Source organism: Rana temporaria, chromosome 12, assembly GCF_905171775.1.
Source record: "Rana temporaria chromosome 12, aRanTem1.1, whole genome shotgun sequence".
Taxonomy (NCBI): Eukaryota; Metazoa; Chordata; class Amphibia; order Anura; family Ranidae; genus Rana; species Rana temporaria.
Window position 1 is genome coordinate 115,956,609 of NC_053500.1, and position 20,949 is coordinate 115,977,557.

At 41.2% G+C, this 20,949-nt stretch overlaps 1 protein-coding gene across 9 annotated transcripts in view; it reads right to left on the bottom strand.

The window, feature by feature from the left end:
• RALGAPB (Ral GTPase activating protein non-catalytic subunit beta) overlaps positions 1-20,949 on the bottom strand; it is a 116,411-nt gene that overhangs the window by 6,819 nt on the left and 88,643 nt on the right. For all 9 annotated transcript variants that reach the window (XM_040330296.1, XM_040330294.1, XM_040330295.1 and 6 more), the window contains 8 exons: positions 20,747-20,934; positions 20,490-20,596; positions 18,434-18,586; positions 16,061-16,270; positions 14,244-14,402; positions 11,210-11,375; positions 2,056-2,178; positions 1,822-1,955 (listed from right to left, as the gene is read on the bottom strand). In XM_040330296.1, coding sequence (XP_040186230.1) covers positions 1,822-1,955; positions 2,056-2,178; positions 11,210-11,375; positions 14,244-14,402; positions 16,061-16,270; positions 18,434-18,586; positions 20,490-20,596; positions 20,747-20,934 — 1,240 coding nt within the window. The remainder of the gene's footprint in view (positions 1-1,821; positions 1,956-2,055; positions 2,179-11,209; positions 11,376-14,243; positions 14,403-16,060; positions 16,271-18,433; positions 18,587-20,489; positions 20,597-20,746; positions 20,935-20,949) is intronic.

The window sequence follows — 20,949 nt, forward strand, 5'->3', positions numbered from 1 at the left end:
TCTCAGCACAATGTAAATCATTAAGAACAGTGATCACAATAAAGATGGTGACATCCAAAAAGTGCTTCAATCAAAAAAGTGCATGGTGCAACATGATGCAATAAAAATTATTACCACAAAATAGTCCACAAAATAGTAGCATGCATAGGTGGGCATGAACAAAAATAATTTAAATAAATAATGTGCCAATCAAAAAAGAAAATCAGATGATGATCAATACTGACAGTGCAGTGTTAAAAAAGTGTCCAGTGCACAATCCGTGCAGAAAATAAATAATGTTCTTTAAAAAATCTTTCAATCAATATAATTAAATAAATAAATATGTGAAAATCTATATAACAAATATAAAGTGCAAATAGTGCTCCAGTGAATCCATTAAAGAAACTTGGGTGGTTGATGCTGAACGTGCAATCGTGCTTGTATAGAATCCTTCAGGCTCCCCACAGTGTCTGGAGAATAGTGTGTTCCAGCCCCTTACCTTTGGAGGGCTTTACATAAAGCCTCTATGTATATAATCCCAAATACGGCGGCTTGCTGCTCCACTCCCATATAACACGGCTCATGGGTTAAAGATGACTCCCTCAGTTAGACTGCTTTTTGAGGTCTCATTCTCTAGGTCTCTGATGCTGTGTCTTCCGTGTCCACACCCAAGACTAGGAAAGGTCTGTAGTTTTCCCTCACGTTGCAGTCAGCAGAGCTGTGCTGCCATGTTCCTCAGAGGTTAATGAGTAAAAGTTATGGAGAGGGGTGAGCAGGACTCCATAACTTTTACTCATTAACCTCTGAGGAACATGGCAGCACAGCTCTGCTGACTGCAACGTGAGGGAAAACTACAGACCTTTCCTAGTCTTGGGTGTGGACACGGAAGACACAGCATCAGAGACCTAGAGAATGAGACCTCAAAAAGCAGTCTAACTGAGGGAGTCATCTTTAACCCATGAGCCGTGTTATATGGGAGTGGAGCAGCAAGCCGCCGTATTTGGGATTATATACATAGAGGCTTTATGTAAAGCCCTCCAAAGGTAAGGGGCTGGAACACACTATTCTCCAGACACTGTGGGGAGCCTGAAGGATTCTATACAAGCACGATTGCACGTTCAGCATCAACCACCCAAGTTTCTTTAATGGATTCACTGGAGCACTATTTGCACTTTATATTTGTTATATAGATTTTCACATATTTATTTATTTAATTATATTGATTGAAAGATTTTTTAAAGAACATTATTTATTTTCTGCACGGATTGTGCACTGGACACTTTTTTAACACTGCACTGTCAGTATTGATCATCATCTGATTTTCTTTTTTGATTGGCACATTATTTATTTAAATTATTTTTGTTCATGCCCACCTATGCATGCTACTATTTTGTGGACTATTTTGTGGTAATAATTTTTATTGCATCATGTTGCACCATGCACTTTTTTGATTGAAGCACTTTTTGGATGTCACTATCTTTATTGTGATCACTGTTCTTAATGATTTACATTGTGCTGAGATTGGCATAATTGTTGTTTCTTTATCCATTATTATTTACCACTCATCATGACTTACCACATTTGAATTCTAAATGTTGGGTGGTCATTCTTTTGGATATTTATTTGAGTGGAACACTTTTAGACCCACAGTCGGTGGTGGATTGACGTTTTTTACCTTCATCTATTTTGGATTGTCACCTTATTTATTTATATTTTTTCATTGGGCAAGCGCTACTACACCCAACCTGTTATTAAACTCATGCTCCATGACATCCTATACTGTACTGTAGAATTAAGAGTCTTTAAGATCTTTTGTCAGTGGACAGATAAAATGGTACCTACCCTTTGTGTGGAGTTTAAGCCTTCTGTGTGATTCGGGAAAAGTTCCAAAGTCAACGGTTGCTTTAATATTCCATGTAGAAGGTCCATATTGGAATCGGATTCTTGTTCAGATGCATTATTTTCTGAGGACTCCGCTGGTCAGTGCAAAAAAAAAAAAAAAGTCAAGTCAGTCACATTTTTAGGTTGTAGCTCAAGCATCGTCACCCACTTGTACATTCTCACATCAAAACTTACAGAGAGCCTCAGTCACAGATGGTACCACAAAAGCAATCTCAGTAAGTGCATCTGCATAATACAGGACTTTCTTCTGTCCGTTAAATATGCTTCCACCCGAGTCTTCTGCATTAGTAGTTTCATCTACAAGTAAACCAAAAAAAGAGCTTAGTGGTTTTTATACTATTTTGCTAGATGGTGATGATAACAACCTATTTCAGACAGAACAGCAAAAAGGGTGACAAAGTGAAAAAGTATTTGCCCTTTCCTAATTCTTGTCAAATTTATCGATTTTGTAAAAATAAACATTGGTACAATTAACAAAATTTTGATTACATTAGATGATAGCATTAGTTGAATTTACATATCAAATCTTAGTATTACTTGTATTTACAAGCAATTAAAGACTTAAAGCGGAGTTCCACCTAAAAATGGAACTTCCACTTAATCCACTCCTTGCCCCCTTACATGCCACATTTGGCATGTAATTTTTTTGGGGGGGAGTGAGGGCTTCAGGAGGAGTGGGACTTCCTGTCCCACTTCCTCCTTCCGCCAAGGGGCTGGTAAGGCGAATAGCTTAATCGCCTTTTTGCAGCCCCTCCCTGTAGGCGAGCGCCTGTCCAATCGGACGGCGCCGCTCACGCATGTGCAGTGCCGCTCGCGCATGCGCAGTGGGTGCCCGGCCGTGAAGCCGAAAGCTGTCACTGCCGGGTGCCCACACTAGGAATGAAGACGCTGGCCGGTGAGGGGGGGGCAAGGAGCGGAGCCCCGGTCGGCGCGTCGCTGGAACCTTGGAGCAGGTAAGTGTGTTTATTAAAAGCCAGCAGCTACACTTTTTGTAGCTGCTGACTTTTAATAAACTTAAAAAAAGTCTGGAACACCCCTTTAAGTAAGCTATATGTTATTTAACCACTTAAGCCCCAGACCATTATGCAGCTTAAAGACCAGGCCACTTTTTGCGATTCGGCACTGCATCGCTTTAACTGACAATTGTGCAGTCGTGCGACGTGGCTCCCAAACAAAATTGGCGTCCTTTTTTCCCACAAATAGAGCTTTCTTTTGGTGGTATTTGAGCACTTCTGCGGTTTTTATTTTTTGTGCTATTAACAAAAACAGAGCGACAATTAAAAAAAAATTCTACATTTTTTACTTTTTTCTGTAATAAATAGCCCCAAAAAATATATACATTTTTCTTTCATGTCCCCCTTATTCCTCTCTGTTCCCACGGGGACCGTCACGGAGCAGAGGACCGGGTCACGAGCACGCCGCTGGCTGGGATCCTAAAGGGGATGTACATGTACGCCCTTGTGCCCAGCCGTGCCATTTTGTCGACGTATATCGTCGTGCGGCGGTCCTCAATCGGTTAAGGAACTAAAGGTGTTAGAATAGATGTTAATTATATAATCAAAAGAAACAAAAAATTGAAAAGGTGTTAAACTTTTAGAGTGATGTGTAATAAAGAAATAGTATTAATTACTATGAGATGTAGTAACTTATAATAAGAAATTAGAGCTTGATATCTATTATTGTGTTATAATTGAACATTGTAAAAGTGAGTTTCGCTACCATTTTATTATATAGATAGGAAAAGACAGGATCGAATAAGGAGAAAAAAGACTATAAGGAAAGTAAAGATAAAAAAAAAAAAAAAAAAGTCAGGATTAGTAGAGGTTTTCTGGGATTTCTTAGTAATAATATATACTGTATTTATTGGCGTATAACACTCACTTTTTTACCCTGAAAATAGAGGGTAAACTGTGCCTGTGTGTTATACGCAGGGGGCTGTGGAAAGGTTTTTCCTGAAACTTCCCGCTTAGTTAGGATGCGTGTTATACGCCAATAAATACGGTATATAGTATCCAATCGGCAGTTCTTCAAAACAAAGTTACATAGTTGCCAGTAAACTATGTACTTCTTAGTGAAGAAGTGCCAAAATTAGGAGTAAAAAAATGGGTCACCCAAGGATTCCATATTTTCTCAAATTTATGTATATTATTGTTGGATATGGCATCCGTTTGAGAGGATCATGGCTTCATTTATTTATTCTATTCGTAGTTTCAGAAAACATTAATGATGAGGACTTCCATGCTTTGGCAATGGTCTGCTTTGCGCTGTGATAATTTGTAGAATTGGGTATTAGAGATTTGGGTAGGCTTTAAATTTAGAAGCGCAATCGTCAGATCTGGGATGATAATTTTCTTGAATAATTTAGAGAGAATTTGGAATTTTTTCTTTCCAATAATTTTTGCTACCTGGCAATCCCAAAAGATTTAAAAATGCGTTCCTGGATCACCACAGCCACGAAAGCAAAGTGGAGAGTTTTGGGGAGCATATTTCGCAATCCTAACAGGGACCAGATACCAACGCATAAGTACTTTATAGTTTGCCTCTAGGGCTACTACATTTTAAGAAGATATTTTGGCATTGGCCCAGATTTTGTTTCATTTGGATGAATCCATGTGAAAACCAAGATCACTCTCCCATTTTTCCACATAGGAGGGTATTTTCAAATTAGGCAAAGTATTCGGGTGACTATATAATATTGATATGAGACCTTTTGAGTGGGGGTCATTTTTACATATACGTTTGAAATACGTTATGTCACAAAGATCATCTCTACCTTGTATAAATGGCATACATTTTTTTTGATCCGTAGGGTAACAGAAGAGTTCTGAATCTAGAAATTGATGGCTTTAACATATTTCAGGAAATGATTTAAGTGAAGTGGTCGTTGTCAGGTTACAGAGTTGCGTTAAGTCAGCAGAAATCCATTTTTTTTTAAGTTTTAGGAGATGTATGAGCCGGGTAGAAAAGTGGATTTCTAATAAATGATACAAGAGGTATATGTTTGATGTGAGATTGTAGTTCTTTGATTACTTTGAATCTATCCCATATAAAAATTGTATGTTTAGTAATTCTATTTTTAATTATTTTATGGTCAGAAGAGGTGAACCATATTAGATTTGGTATGGAGATCAGATCAGTCCACTGATTCAATCACTACCCAGAGGGGGACCTCGTGTTTCGCGTGATATGTAGGAATATTCGCCATTTGTGCTGCATGGAAATAATTAGCAAAATTGGGGAAACCCAATACTCCTTTTAGTTTAGAATGATAAAGAGTGTGGGTAGGTAAGCAAGATTTTAAGGAGTGCCATATAAAATGCTTGAGTTTTACATTGTAGGTTCCTAAGGAAGTTTGCCGGGATGGGAATGGGTGATACACGAAAAAGATATAACATTTTAGGTAGTACAGTCATTTTTATTACATTTATTTTACCAATCCATGATATTGGCAAAGAGGACTATTGTTTAAGAAGATTAGTCATTTTTCGTAGTAGTGGAGGAAAGTTAGCAGAGAAGATATCAGATAGATTGGGGGTGAGTGAGTGAGAGACTTGTAAAGCGCAACACATGCAAACTGAATCGCCTCTGGATAAAAGTAATACCTAGATACGCAAGGTGAGAAGTTGACCATGCAAAAGGGAGAGATGTTTGGGCTTGTTGTAGTGTTTGCGGAGGTAAAGAGATGTTTAAGGCGGTTGATTTTTGTGAGTTTATAATTAGTCCAGAAATTTGGGCAAAGTGGTCTAGTTTGTTTATGAGATTGGGAGCAGAAAAATGAGGACAAGACATAAAAATGTATATATCATCAGCAAATACATAGTTTATGTTAATCGCTTGCTAAATCTATGCCCTTGATTGAGGGGTCTGTACGGATAGCCTGGGCAAGAGGTTCAATGAGTAAGGCAAATAATGCTGCGTACACACAACCGTTTTTAATGTCATGGAAAAAACAACGTTTGTCTCTACGTCAAGCCTGCCTTGCATATACACAAAGCGCGGTGACGTACAACATGTACGACGGCACTATAAAGGGGAAGTTCCATTCGGATGGCGCCACCCTTTGGGCTGCTTTTGTGTTCGTAAAAGTTTGGTAAGAGACGATTGGCGCTTTTCAGTCTGTCACAGCGTGACAAATGTGCCATCTCCATTACAAATGCTAGTTTTACCAGAACGAGCGCTCCCGTCTCATTACTTGCTTCTGAGCATGCAAAAAATTAGAGCATGTTCTATGTTTTTAATGGGCATTTTTCCCCATCAAAAGAAATGCTCTGGAGCCCACACACAATCATTTTTAATGACCAATTTAAAAAATTGCATTTTCACGTCATGAAAAACGGTCGTGTGTACACGGCATAAGAGTGGGGAGAGAGGGCAAACCTTGCGTGTTCCTCTATTGAGATTGAAAATGGCAGATTTGTATCCTGCATATTTAACATATGCCTTAGGATTATAAAGTGAAGTGACCCAGCTTAGAAAATGAGGGCCAAAGCCCAATTTTTGTAGAGCAAAATGTAAGTAGGGCCACGTCACTGTATCAAATGCTTTTTTGATATCTAATGAAAGGAGACACAGAGGTATTCGCTGCTTGAATCAATAATGGTGTTCTTCGAACATTATCTGCGGCTTGGCGTAAAGGGATGAAACCTACTTGATCTTATTAATGAACCAATTATATTATTGTGACGCAACGCCATTACTTTCACTAGTAGTTTTATATCTAGGTTTAATAAGGATATAGGTCTAAAGTTAGTAAAAGATGAGTCATCAGACTGAGGTTTAGGGGTCATAGAAATTATTGCTGTTAAGGTTTCCGGGCGGAAGGATTGTTTGTTAAGTAGGGAATTAAATGCTTTTGTCAACATGGGAGTAAGAATATGGGAATTTTTTTTATAATATAGAGGGCTGAAAATCCGTCAGGGCCTGGTCATTTATTTAACCTAAGGGATTTAATTGCCAATTCGATTTCTATAGGTTTAATAGGACTTTTAAGGTTGTCGTATTGAACTTGAGAGGGTCAGAAGTTTAATTTGTGAAAGAAATGATTCTGCAGAGAGTTGGTCGAAGGATCCTTTTTTGTATAAAGAAGTAAGATGTTTATGAAAGATGTGCAAGATCTTTACTGGGTTACTTGTGTATTTATCATGGGGTATTTTTAGGCAAATAGGCTTAAATGGGTTATTTAATTTTTTAAGCTCACGTGCAAGAAGGGTGCCAGGTTTATTAGCTTTAAAGTAGAATTTGTTTTGTCTACCGATTCTGATAGGAATAGGTCAAGATTCAAACTTGCCTTATCAAGTTGTGTTTTTGACACTGGTGTAGGGTTAGATTGGAAATGTGTGACATTCATTGAATTATTTTTCTAGTTTTTGTTGTAGTTTTTCTTTAAGGTATGATGCTTGTCGTAAACAGACCCCCTCTAAGAGCAGGTTTATGGGCTTCCCACAATGTTAGTGGGGATATATCAGGAGTATAGTTGGTTTCCCAGATATTCTTTTATAGCCGATTCTAAGTCAGATGAATGTGATGGGTGTGTGAGAATTGAATTGTTTATGTGCCATGTGTGGTCTTGAGCTTTTGGGATTAAAGAAGTAAAGATTGAAATCGCACAGTGATCTGTCCAAGTATAAGGTTTAATAGAGGAATTGAGCAATTCTGGTGACATACTTATAGATATTAGGATATGATTAATACGGGGGAAAGATTTATGAGGGTGGGAATAAAAAAGAGAATTGACGTTTTAAAGAATTCATTTCACGCCAGGAATCTAGCAGTGAGTGTTGTTGGAGTCTTTGAAACATTCAAGCTTTAGAGCTGGATATGGTTTGGGGATTTATCTAGATGGGAATATAGAACTTGATTTGAATCACCACATAGCAAAAGTGTGCCCATTTTATGCAAATCTATTACTTGTAGTAAGTGAGAGAGAAATGAAGTTGGTATTTTATTAGGTGCACAATAAAAAACAATTGGGATATCACATAGGTGTCCCAAAAGTATGAGATAACGGCCTTCTGGATCTTTGATCTCCGTTATGAGGGTAAAAGATGTTGTTCGGTGAAATGCTATTAATACTCAGTAAAGGCAGTAAAAACTTGGGGGTAGCATGTCCCAAAATATTTAGGGGTTGAAGTTTCAGTAAAATGCGTCTTTTGGAGGCACAATATATGGGCTCTTGAGGAGAACAGAGATCTGAATACTTTAGTTTGCTTCTGAGGAATGCTTAGACATTTAAAGGAGCCATATATAATTCTTACATAAGATATAACGATATATTACTGTTATTTGCAGAATCAGAGAAACCCTGGGGAAAGACCGGAAAAAAGAAGACAGGAGAAGTAGAATATGAGAGAAAAAAAAAGAAAGAATAAGAGTCATATATTTAAGAATAAATTCTGATTACCAATATATGTATAAAAATAAAACAATGGCGTACTGAGCACACAAATCTGCTAGCTCAGAGGCAAAAAGTCAATCCGAGGAGGCTCCTCACACTTAAACTCTAGTGGAGGGGAGTCCTAGGACAGAAAAATTGGGGGCAGCAGTGACCAAATTCTCGGGTCCCCCGCGGCCAAAATTTATGAAAAAAATAAAAAAAAATGTCACTTAGACATCTAATTTTGGTTGTACTCCTTAACCACTTGCTTACTGGGCACATAAACCCCCTTCGTGCCCAGGTGAAATTTCAGCTTCCGGCACTGCGTCGCTTTAACTGACATTTGCGCGGTCGTGCGACGTGGCTCCCAAACAAAATTGACGTCCTTTTTCCCCCCCACAAATAGAGCTTTATTTTGGTGGTATTTGATCACCTCTGCGGTTTTTATTTTTTGCGCTATAAACAAAAAAAGAGCGACAATTTAAAAAATATATATATTTTTTTTACTTGTTGCTATAATAAATATCCCAATTTTTTTTTTAAAAAAAATATTTTTTTTCTCAGTTAAGGCCGATACGTATTTTTCAACGTATTTTTGTAAAAAAAAAAAAAAAAAAAAAAACGCAATAAGTGACTGGTTTGCGCAAAAGTTATAGCGCCTACAAAATATGTGACAGAATTATGATTTTTTTTTATTATTTTTTTTATTACTAGTAATGGCGGCGATCTGCGATTTTTATTGGGACTGCGATATTGCGACGGACGTATCGGACACTTTTGACACAAATTTGGGACCATTCACATTATACAGCGATCAGTGCTATAAAAATGCACTAATTACTGTATAAATGTGACTGGCAGTGAAGGGGTTAACACTAGGGGGTGAGGAAGGGGTTAAATGTGTATCCTGGGTGTGTTCTAACTGTGTGGGGGGAGGGCGGTGACCGATGCTGTGTCCCTATGTACAAGGGACACAGATAGGTCTCCTCTCCTCTGACAGCAATGTGGAGCTCTGTGTTTACACACAGAGCTCCACGTCCCTGCTGTGTTCCCAGCGGACATCGCGGCCGTCAGGTACACGCATCGGCTTCCCAGCGATGCGCCGGGACAGTGTTTACCCGCTGCGCGCGCGGGTAATGCACTTTAAATGACGTCCAAAGACGTCCAGTTGGCACCTGAGAGCCGCGCGGTTGACGTCTTTTGTCAATAGCGCGGGTCTCAAGTGGTTAAAAATAAGCAAACAGAGTAGGATTTAATAGTATTTCTTTTAACAAATCCTTAATTAGTTTTAGATAAATATTTGCATGTAGGGTTATATACTTTAACTTAGAATATATTAATAACTTTAAATATTTAAAATTAAAATGGTAAGATAGGTGAACCGTAAAGTTGAATGAGCATCAGAGAAGAATGCATTCAGTAATTTCTTTGTCAGTGGGCAAACGTACAAAATCAGCAGGGGATCAAATACTTTTTTCCCCTCACTTAGTTCCATTACTGGTATTTTTATATTAGCCTGGGTTTCAGCTTTAGCCACTTGCCAACCCCCTGCTCACAGTAGTTGTACTGCGAGTGTGAGGCAGCTCCAGGGCAAGGCGAAATACTGGCAACGTCACAGCTTTTCTTCTGGGCAATGGGCGCGCACATGCATGTGCTTCCGCCAACCTGTGCTGTGATTGGACACTACACAAGTTTGGCAGCTTATTTCTTCACCCTGCTTAAAGCGGAGGTTCACCCTAAAAACACGTATTTAACATTCCATTCAGCATAATTCCAACATTTACACTATGCCTTTTTTTTTTTTTTGGCTGTACATACGTCTTATTGTTATTTTCCACCCGGCTTCCGGGTTCTCACTCCCGCGGGAGTAGGCGTTCCTATGCAGAGGCTAGATGATTGACGCCTTGTGAAAAACTTCCCCCCGGCGCATAAGACGAGTCACCAGTTTTCCGAAAGTAGCCGGCTCTATACGGCGCCTGCGCAGTCAGCAAGCGCAGGTGCCGTATAGCGCCGACTAGTAGTTCGTCTACTTTCGGAAAACTGGTGACGCGCCTTATGCGCCTGGGGGAAGTTTTTCATAAAGCGTCAATAATCTAGCCTCTGCATAGGAACGCCTACTCCCGCGGGAGTGAGAAGCCGGAAGCCGGGTGGAAAATAACAATAAGACTATGTACAGCAAAAAACAAAAAACAAAAAAAAAAAAAACAGCATAGTGTAAATGTTGGAATTATGCTGAATGGAATGTTAAATACAATCCGCTTTAATATACAAATAGTTAAGTAACAGCAGCACACATTACACATTCCTAGGCACACAGTTGAGTTAACCCATTGCACCTGGATGTAAACCCCTTCCCAGCCAGTGTCATTAGTACAGTGACAATGTACAGTATTAGCACTGATCACAGTATTCGTGTCACTTGACGTCAGTTCGTGTACCTCCCAGCCAGAGTCTGGTAGTACCAGATTGCTCGCCACACTATCACAGTTGCTGGTCACCGCCAATACTAGTATAGTGTCATAACTGAGTAAATTCTAGCACCGGTTTTTAGACGCTATAACTTTTGGGATTTGTTTTATTTTTTAAACAAAAGTCATGTAGCAGAATACATGTTGGCCTAAATTTATGAAGAAAGTTGATTTCTATTGGGAATGTTTTATAACAGAATGCAGCAAGATACATTAAAAAAAAAAAAAAAAAAAAAAGACATTCCTAGCTGACAAAACCAAACACCTGACTAAATAAGTGCCAATATGATTCATTTTGAAAACAGTGTGATTCAATTATTATTCAATTATTGAAGTCAGCAGGGATATCAGATTGCAGTGTTCATACAATGAGTGGTCAGTGATTTTACAGTGAATAAGCAAAAACCGGGGAAACATGCTTCCATCAGTCTTTGGTCAAAGCTGGAAGAACGCATACTGCCACATTTCACAGTTTTTCTGTACATACCTTGATCTTGTTGGTCATTCTCACTGATGCAGTTAATTGACCAGCTTGTAGACACATGGCCTGTCCACCCTGGGTGCTTCCCAACATCCACAGGCCAGCCAAGAGATAGCAGGAACTCCAGGAAGTGAGGCTGCACATTACTAGATGACTCAACATTCTTCAAGATCTGTGAATGCGTCACATATTAACTAAATTTAAAACTTTGTATCAATAAGTTCAATAAGACCCAGAATAATTCAAATGGGTGGTTTTATTGACCCAATCTCTTATGAGCTAGCGTAAAAGAAAACCAACACACTATTTACAGTGGTCTCCAAACTTTTCACTTAGAGGGCCACACTTGTTTATTTTACACATACTTGAGGGCCGGAAAAAAAAAATCTGCTTTAAGCCTCAGCTCTAAAAACACAAAACAAGACCAATCCCATTGATTTTGATAACCCCTGTTCACATCTGAGCGCTCTGTCGCCTTACAGCGGAGTTCCACCCAGAAATTGAACTTTCGCTTTAAGGGAAGGTGACCCCCTGACATGCCACATTTGGCATCTAATTTTTTTTGGGGGGGTTAAGCTCCCACTTTCTCTCGGGGCCCTGCAGTGCCGAAAGGCAGGCCACCCCTTTCCCCCCCTCTCTCTCGGCAATTATCTGTGACACGTCACAGGTCCCAGATGATTGCTCGACCAATCCCGGTTTGCGCATGTGCAGTGCGTGCCCGGCTGTGCAGCCACAGCCGGGCACCCACAGTAGTGATGCTGGCGCCATGGAGAGGAGGGGAGGGGGAGCTGAGCGGGTCTTCGTTCCCCGCATTGCTGGACCCTGGGACAGGTCAGTGTTCAAATATTAAAAGTCAGCAGCTGCAGTATTTGTAGCTGCTTTTAATATTTTTATTTTAGAAGAAACTCCGCTTTAAGCAACACGCTGTTGCTCAGAAAAGTACATGAGCTTCTTTTTTGGCAGATTACAGGCGAGTGAGTGAGTGAGAAACTTATATAGCGCAGCACATACAAACTCAATTGCCTCAGGGCGCTTAGTATCTATTTCCTACTGTATTTTCCCTTCAGAATAGATGGGTTTTGAGTTTATTCCTGAAGGCTTGGTGATCCACTTCCGTGCGGATGCTGGTTGGTAGAGCGTTCCACAGTCTAGGTCCTTGGACTGCAAATCTTCGTTCTCCTTTGGACTTGTATCTGGAGTAGTTTTTGGTTGGTGGAACGGAACACGCAATGGGGGTTGTAGCATTTTAATTTTTCGCATAGATATTGGGGGGCACCTCCTTGAACACACGTATGTGTCAAAGTGTCTTAAAGTGGAGTTCCACCCATAAATATAACATTACATCAGTAGTTTTAAAAAAATGTCATTAGTCCTTTAAGAATTTTTTTTTTTTTTTTTTTAGATGCCTTCAAAGTGTTGTTGCTAGGCAGAATAGTTAATCTTCCCTCTTCCTGCACCTAGGTGCTTAAGCTTCCTAACCTACACCGCACAGACTCCTGGGAATGTAGTGGGTGTAACTTTCCAGGAGTCTGTGCACTCCCCAGTCTCGAAGAATCATGTGACTTGGACAGTACAGGTGCTGAAACCTGATCTAAAACTGCTTGTGCAGCACTGAGCATGTGCTAGATCTGCAAGGCTGAAATCCAGGAAGTCATACAGTCTGGCTTCATGATGCCCACACTTAAGATGGCCCCAGTCAATTTCTATTTTATAACGTGTCAAAATGCTGTAACAACCTAACAAAACGGACCTTAGTTTACAGACTAACTTTACTAGAATACATTAAGCTTGTGTATTACAGGGGTATTTATATTTAAAAAGTGAAATTGTGGCCGGAACTCCGCTTTAAACGTAATTCTGTCTTTTACTGGCAACCAGTGAAGGGATCTCAGGGAGGGCTAGATTGATTCCCAGGGTTTTTTCCCAGTCACAAGTCATGCCGCCGTATTTTGAACGACTTGTAGACGAGCGATTTGGTATTTTGGGAGTCCGATATAAAGGGCGTTTGCGTAGTAGAGTCTGGAGTTGATTATTTTTCCCACCGCGACTGCCGTGTCTGCTTTCGGGATAAAGGGAACGAGTCTGCGTAGCAGGCGCAGCAGATGGTGGGATCCGCTGACTACTGAACTTATTTGTGCATTCATTGTCATGTTGGCATCAAAAGTGACTCCAAGACTTTTGACTTTGGTGCTAGGGACGATGGTTTGTCCCAGAATGAGCGGGGGGTCCATGTTGTTGCGGGAAGTCTTTTTCTGTTGGCGTGGAACAGAAGAAGTTCCGTTTTTGAGCCATTGAGTTTAAGGTAACTCTCTGTCATCCAATTTTCTATCAAAATAAGGCATTTCTCTAGTTCGAGATAATGATCCTTTTTGTTGCTGATGCGGAAATAGAGTTGGGTGTCATCCGCGTAGAAGTGGTAGAGTAACTTCTGGTTACTGAGGATTTCAAAAAGAGGGCGGAGATAGATATTGAATAGTACGGGCGACAAGGGGGATCCCTGAGGGACTCCACATGACACTGTGCGTTTTTCAGAAGTGAAAGGACCTAGTTTCACTATTTGAGATCGGTTTTCCAAGGAGGAGAACCAGGGTAAATCCGAGTCTGCGACTCTAGCTACTTCAGCTAGGCGAGTCACCAATAATTTGCGTTTTACTGCTTTTCATCGGTCACTTGTCAACTGAAACGCTTGCACAAAAGCGCTACAAAAACGCCAGAAAAAAACCCCTAAACTTGCCTGTAAAAATAGCAATGCCTAGATGTGAATGGAGCCTTATAGTATGGGTTTGGTTTGTGTTGTGTTGGTAAGGGGTTGTTGGTTTACTAAAGGGACAGATTTGCCCCTGACCAGTTCTATTATGTGCACAACAAGAAATTATGAAAATGCAGCAATAAGCACAATACAAATGCAGCATATTTCAGGCATACATGGGAAGGGGTGACAAAATCAATCAAAAATACTGTAAAGTTTCATTGGTAAATGCACAGCAGTCAGGTTTATACAAATTCTTTCCAGCATGACTATTCCTAGATCTGTCCTCACCTCTTGGCTTGTTTTCTGGCCGGCCTTCATATAGAAAATGAAAACTGTATCGAATGGACGACATGGAAGTAAATCCAAGTATCCAATATCATCAAAGAAGCCAGGCATGTGCGAGTCAAGGGCAATAAGGTGAGGAGGTAGACGACTGTTTACAGGTTCCTGAAAGACAGGAAAATCATGAGTGATTATTAAATTGACAGGCTTTAGTATAACAGACACAAAGTACAAAGTGAAGACTCTAGGTCAGCCTTCTTAACCAAAATGCTGCCTGTGCGGCTGCAGCTAAAAATTTAGAGCGGTAAGCTTCCTCTATATGCAGTTTAACAACCTTGCCCTGAAAGTTTATTCCAAATTCTGCAGTCACATTTGAAAAAAAAAAAAAAGCACACGTTTATTATGTGTTTACATTGACACTGCATACAGTGCATGCAGAAAGTATTCACAGCGCTTCACTTTATCCACATTTTGTTATGTTACAGCCTTATTTCAAAATGGATTCAATTGATTATTTTTCTCAAAATTCTACAAACAATATCCCATAATGACAATGTAATAGAAGTTTGAAAACTCTGCAATTTTATTAATAAAAAAAAAAAAAATCACACGTACATAAGTATTCACAGCCTTTGCCATGACACTCAAATTGAGCTCGGGTGCATCCCGTTTCCACTGATCATCCATGAGATGTTTCAACAACTTGGAATCCATCTGTGGTAAATTCAGTTGATTGGACATGATTTGGAAAGGCACACACCTGTCTATATAAAAGGTCCCACAGTTAGGGCTCTTTCACACGGGCGGACGAACGGACCGTTTACAAGTCCGTTTACGGACTTGTAATGCATCCCTATGGGATTGTGGACGTTAGCGGATGATGCATCCGCTAACGTCCGTAAAGATCCGCTTTTTCAGACGGAAGAAAACCCTATTTTTCTTCCGTCTGGCGGAACGGATCGGATCGGATGAATACGGACACACGGTCCGTATTCATCCGATTCCCCATAGGGGAGAGCAGGGGAAAGACAGGACGGTCTCTGCACAGTGTGCGGGGACCGCCCTGTCCGCCGACAGATCAGCTGGGATTTACGGATGATCCCCGCTGAGCAGACGGACACACACGTGTGAAAGAGCTATTAATGCGCTCAAAGCACAAACCAAGCCATGAAGTCCAAGGAACTGTCTGTAGACCTCCGAGACAGGATTGTCTTGAGGCACAGAACTGGAGAAGGGTAAAGAAACATAAAAAAAAAAGAATAAAAAAAGAAAAACCTGAGAGGTCATTGTACCAAGATGTTAGTACAGCAATCTGCCCCGCTGAACTATTGTGTTTGGACCGTCCCCTGCCAGAACATTCTGGTTTTCCAGCATGCCCGTTCAACAGAAGCTAGTCGTTGGACCGGCTTCTGTCAGACAGGCTGCTGTACACACTGGCCGAACGTCGTCCGCTTGCTGTTGAACCGATTCCAGCCAATATTTGGTCCTTCACACCAGTCCCTGACCTCAAGGAGATAATCTAAGTTTAGCTTACAATGAACTCATTCATGCATACACTAGGGCCAATTTTTAGACAGGAGCCAATTAACCTACCAGCATGTCTTTGGAGTGTGGGAGGAAACTGGAGTAAACCAACGCAGGCACAGGGAGAACATGGAAAGTCCAGGCAGGTAGTGTCGTGGTTGGGATTTGAACTGATGACCCTATTGCTGCCAGGCAGAAGTGCTAACCACTGTGCAGCCCATATAAGGAAGTTGTATTAAAAAAAAAAACTATTAAATAATTAAATGAACTGTTGCAGTATCAAATAAAATGTTACCTACTTTTAGTGCTTCAAGAGACAAAAAGCCAAAGTGTGATAAGAGCAGCCGGGCAGTCTGGAACTCCTGTGCTGGGGTGGGAGGCTTGCATTCTGTTATTGGGTCAGGATAGCTCTTCTTCTTAAACTCTTCCTCTTTCTTGAGGTCTAGCGCGGTCTCATACGCTATCTGTTTGGTCATTCCATTCTTCAACTTGTCGTGCCTGAGCTCCAACTACATAAAAAAAAGAATTACTAATATTACTGAGAAAATTAAACTAAATGCAAATTGCTTAACCTTAGATAAATACCATTCATAAAAATGTGTCAATTTCTCACTAAAGCCTCGTACACACGATCGGATTTTCCGCAGACAAAGCGTAGGACTTTTGTCCGAAGGGCGTTGGCCAGGAACTTGTCTTGCATACAAATGGCACACAATTGTCGGCCAACAAACACAAACCTACGTGTTTTTTTAGCTCTTTAGCGCAACCCTTTGGGCACCTTCTGCTAATGTTGTGTTTGGTGAGCAACGATTCCGAGCATGCGTGTTTGTACTTTGGAGTTTTGTCCGATGGACTCCGGTGTACACACGCTCGGAAAATCCGACAACAGAACGTTGTTGGCAGAAAATTTTAAAGCATGCCACCCAACATTTGTCAGCGGAAAATCCAACAATTTTCCAATGGAGCGTACAAACGGCCGGATTTTCCGACAACAGCCTGTCATCACACAATTCCTGTTGGAAAATCCAATCGCGTGTATGTGGCTCAAGTCTATCTTATGTCATCAGTCATTTTAGGCTTAATCTGGAAGCAAAGGCTAATACAATTTAGATTAGAAACGTTGCTTCCCACCCTCCTCATGCACACACTGCCTACCATTTATACAAGAGTTCTGTGTGGACACCCTCCCCCCCCCCCATGAGCTTCAGAGTGGTCATGTGATCTGTAAGCTGTGGCTCCCGTGTCAGTGAGTGGCTTGACAAAGCTAAAATTCTGGAGCCATGAAACCACGCCATGGATTTTACTGCCCCTGTTTGTAACACTCACTCCCATTTGCTACACTATCCAGAGACGTGATCAGTGACGATACGTGTGGGGAGGAGCCAGGTGACATCAGAGCTGAGCACTCACAGTGCGGCAGCATAGCGATATTACTGAGATATTGGTGTACACAAAGTGATCTTGTCATGTACTAATGTGAGTGCATTTTTTTAAAGGATTGGTTGACTGGTTAATACTAAAGTACAGTGGTTCTCTTGTGGCTCTGAGAGCTTGTCCCATAGAGTATTGGAGGCTTTGCAGCAGAGTTGAAAAAAGACAGAAGTGATGGTGGAAAGGTGAGCGGAGTGAGACGCCTGGATCACAGAGAGGGTTTTGATCAGATTATCACCAGAAGTTGGCAAAAGTGCTGTGGGACCCATTATATTTATAGGCCACTATACCAAGTTGAGGGTACATCTATATCCCATATTTGAGGTGGTGCACAGTGGTGTGAAGCATTAGGATTTTGGTTTCACATACCCTGCGAATAGTTGGAATTGCAGGGAATCGGATTGTCTGCACTGGAACTTTGTCTACACGTCTATTTAAAGTTGGGAGCATGAAAATGTCCAAAATGACTTGGTATGCCGACGCCTTAAGAGCCCCACATCATAATCTCTCCTACACCAATTGATTTAGACCAGTGCACATAAAGACATGGATGAGAAAGTTTGGGGTGGAGGAACTTAACTGGCCTGCACACAGTCCTGACCTCAACCCGATAGAACACCTTTGGGAAGAATTAGAGTGGCGACTGCGAGCCAGGCCTTCTTGTCCATCAGTGCCTGACCTCACAAATGCGCTTCTGGAAGAATGGTCGAACATTCCCATAGACGCACTCCTAAACCTTGTGGACAGCCTACCCAGAAGAGTTGAAGCTGTTATAGCTGCAAAGGGTGGTCCTACTCAACATTGAACCCTACGGACTAAGACTGGGATGCCATTAAAGTTAATGTGCGTGTAAAGGCAGGTGTCCATAGAAGAAGTGATTAGACACAGCAGCACAATATGCATTTATTTTTATTTAATGCATATTGGGTGGTGAACTTATACTGGGTATTTGCAGCAGCGGAATTAGATTTTATTATAATTTATTTTCATTTTAGTTATTTAAGCGTTCAAGTTTTTTTTTTCTACCTGATCACATAATGCCTGCAGAGTTGTCTGTTAGAATATCATACAATTAGGGTAGGTGTGCAAGTACTGTCCTGTGCTTTACAAACTTTGCAAACAAGGAAAAGAGGTTAGAATCCATGGCTCGAAAAGAGCTACACTTTTTCTTACATTTAGTTTGTTGACTGACTTTTTGCCTGGAGTTGGAGTACTCATTAAAATAAACACAACATCCTCACCTCCTCTGTAACAATTTCATGCAGGTCAGGAATGCTAAGATCAGCCTTAACGAAAGGAATCTTATCCACTTCTTCCGGAAACGGTCGGTGCTTTACATTGTACCTTATCCCCACGTCATTCTTAGGCTCTGGCCTTGCTTCAGGAATGAACATCTAAAAGTAAAGCAAACCAATAATTTAGAAATAAGAATCGTGCAGAAAAATTAACTACCTATTGTAAACAAACAAAAAAAATATATAGGATTTTTGTACCAAATCCATTCCAGTTCATTGACGGACACAGCGCTCCATATTCAGAACCATAGGGTTATATTGTCCCCCTACAGGGAGGACACTAGGCAGAAAAAAATAAGACTTGGCTACGCCTATGGGCAGTCCTAGGTGGTACACATCCCCCTCTCTGATATAGGCCTTCAGTTTAGTAACAAGCAGTGTCAGAAGTATTAAAAAATGGTGTGGGTGGGGGTGGTGTGTCCGTCAATGAACTCAGAGAAATGGATTTTACGGTAAGTACTACAAAAATCCTATTTTCTCTTCCATTCATTGATGGACACATCGCTCCATATTCAGAACCATAGGGACGTCCCCAAGCAGTGGCAAACATGAGGGGTGGGACGACAAATAAAAATCCAAAGGCTAAACACAAGAGCCAACCAGGTAACAGGAGCTCAACAAAAAACAACTGGAGCCCAACCTGAACAACACACCCTCAAGAGGGAACAGACCCTCTAAACAGCAGCCTGCAAAACCGTGCAGCCAAAAGAAGGATCAGCACATACACTTTGTAGAATTTAGTGAAAGTATGCATCAACGACCAAGTGGCCACGTTGCACACCTGCACCACTGACGCCTGATGACGAAAGGCCCAAGAAGTGCCAAGCGTTTGAGTAGAGTGCGCCATTACAAGGAAAGGAGGAACCTGACCCTTGATAGAATGGGTCCAAGTCACAGTCTGTCTGATCCATCTGGAAAAGGTGGCAGAAGCAGACAGCCATTTTCTTGGCCTGTCCATGATGACAAACAGCAAGTCTGACCTCTGAAAAGAGTCAGTGGCTGCCAAATACACCCGAACCACATCCAGGGCATTTAAATCAAATTCCTTAGGATGTTTGGGCCTGGGACATGGGGAAGGCAACACAATGTCTTAATTTAAATGGAAATCACTGACTACCTTCAGAAGGAAGGACTGACATGGGCGAAGAACCACCTTATCTTTGTGAACCACCAAGTAGGGGGTACGTCAAGATAACGCTGCCAGTTCCAATACCCTGCGAGCAGAGATAATAGCCACCAAAAATACCACCTTCTGGGACAGCGTAAGCAGGGGAATCTCTCGAATATTTTCAAAGGGAGGCTTCTGGAGAACTGAAACCACCAAGTTCAAATCCCACGGCAGTGGAGACCCCACAGCTGAAGTCAGACGTCGAACCCCTTGAATAAAAGTATGTACCAGGGAGTGCGCGCCCAGGGGATGCTGAAAGAAGACCGCCAAGGGCTCAACAACTCGTTGAAGGAAGGTCAAAACTGAGCTACCGAAAAACATGGGTGAACTCCAATCGACTCACACCACAAAATGTACGATGGTAGATCTTCCTAGAGGTAGACTTGCTAGCCTTCTACAGTGTCAGAACCACTGACCCAGGCAAACCTATATCCTTCAGAACCTGGCTTTCAACAGCCAGGCCGTGAAAGCAAAAGACAGTAAAGCAGGATGGAAGATCGCCCCTTGGGACAATAGATTCTGGCAGGCCATCTCCAAGGGACATTGGCGACTAGGCACACAAAAAAACTGAAGGCCTATAGCAGGGGGGGTGTATTTCAAATCAGTCACTGTCTCACTAGAGTTTGACATTCCTGTCCTAGTCAGAAGCCGATCATTGCTCATTTGAAAGTTCTTGCCCTAGTCGGAAGCTGATCATTGCTCATTAGACAGTTCCTGTCCTAGTCGGAAGCTGATCACTGCTCATTGGGCAGTAGTTAACATTCCAAAGTCACACAACAATATGTTAAAGGTGCACGTGAAAGTCTAGTCTGGATACTTGCAAAAATTACTCACTCTCTGATTGGCTCTTGCTGCTCGTGGAAGGTGGCAAAGTTGCATAGACCATGCATGGCGGCCAGACATGCCTCGGATTAATACAGTGATGGATGGACTTGGATTACCTAGAACAAAAAATAAATAAATCAGCACCAATAGAAAAAATAATTTTATATCCATCTATCCACACACAAATATATACACACAAATTCTTGAAAACCAAAAATGTATAACTGATAAAGATGTGAAAACGGCACTTTGTCTGAATGACTCACTCTGCTCGTTCCCCAGTGGTTGCTCCAACATAGCCAGGATTACACTGTTATCCAACACAAAGTAGCGGAAACTGTACTTGCTGACAGTGGGCAGACGGGAGTAAGTGATCAGCGTTGTCTCATTAACCAGACTGCAGGGAGAAGCTGGACCACTGGGAGGTGGAAATGCACCAAGTAGCTGCATAATACTGAAAAAAAAAAAT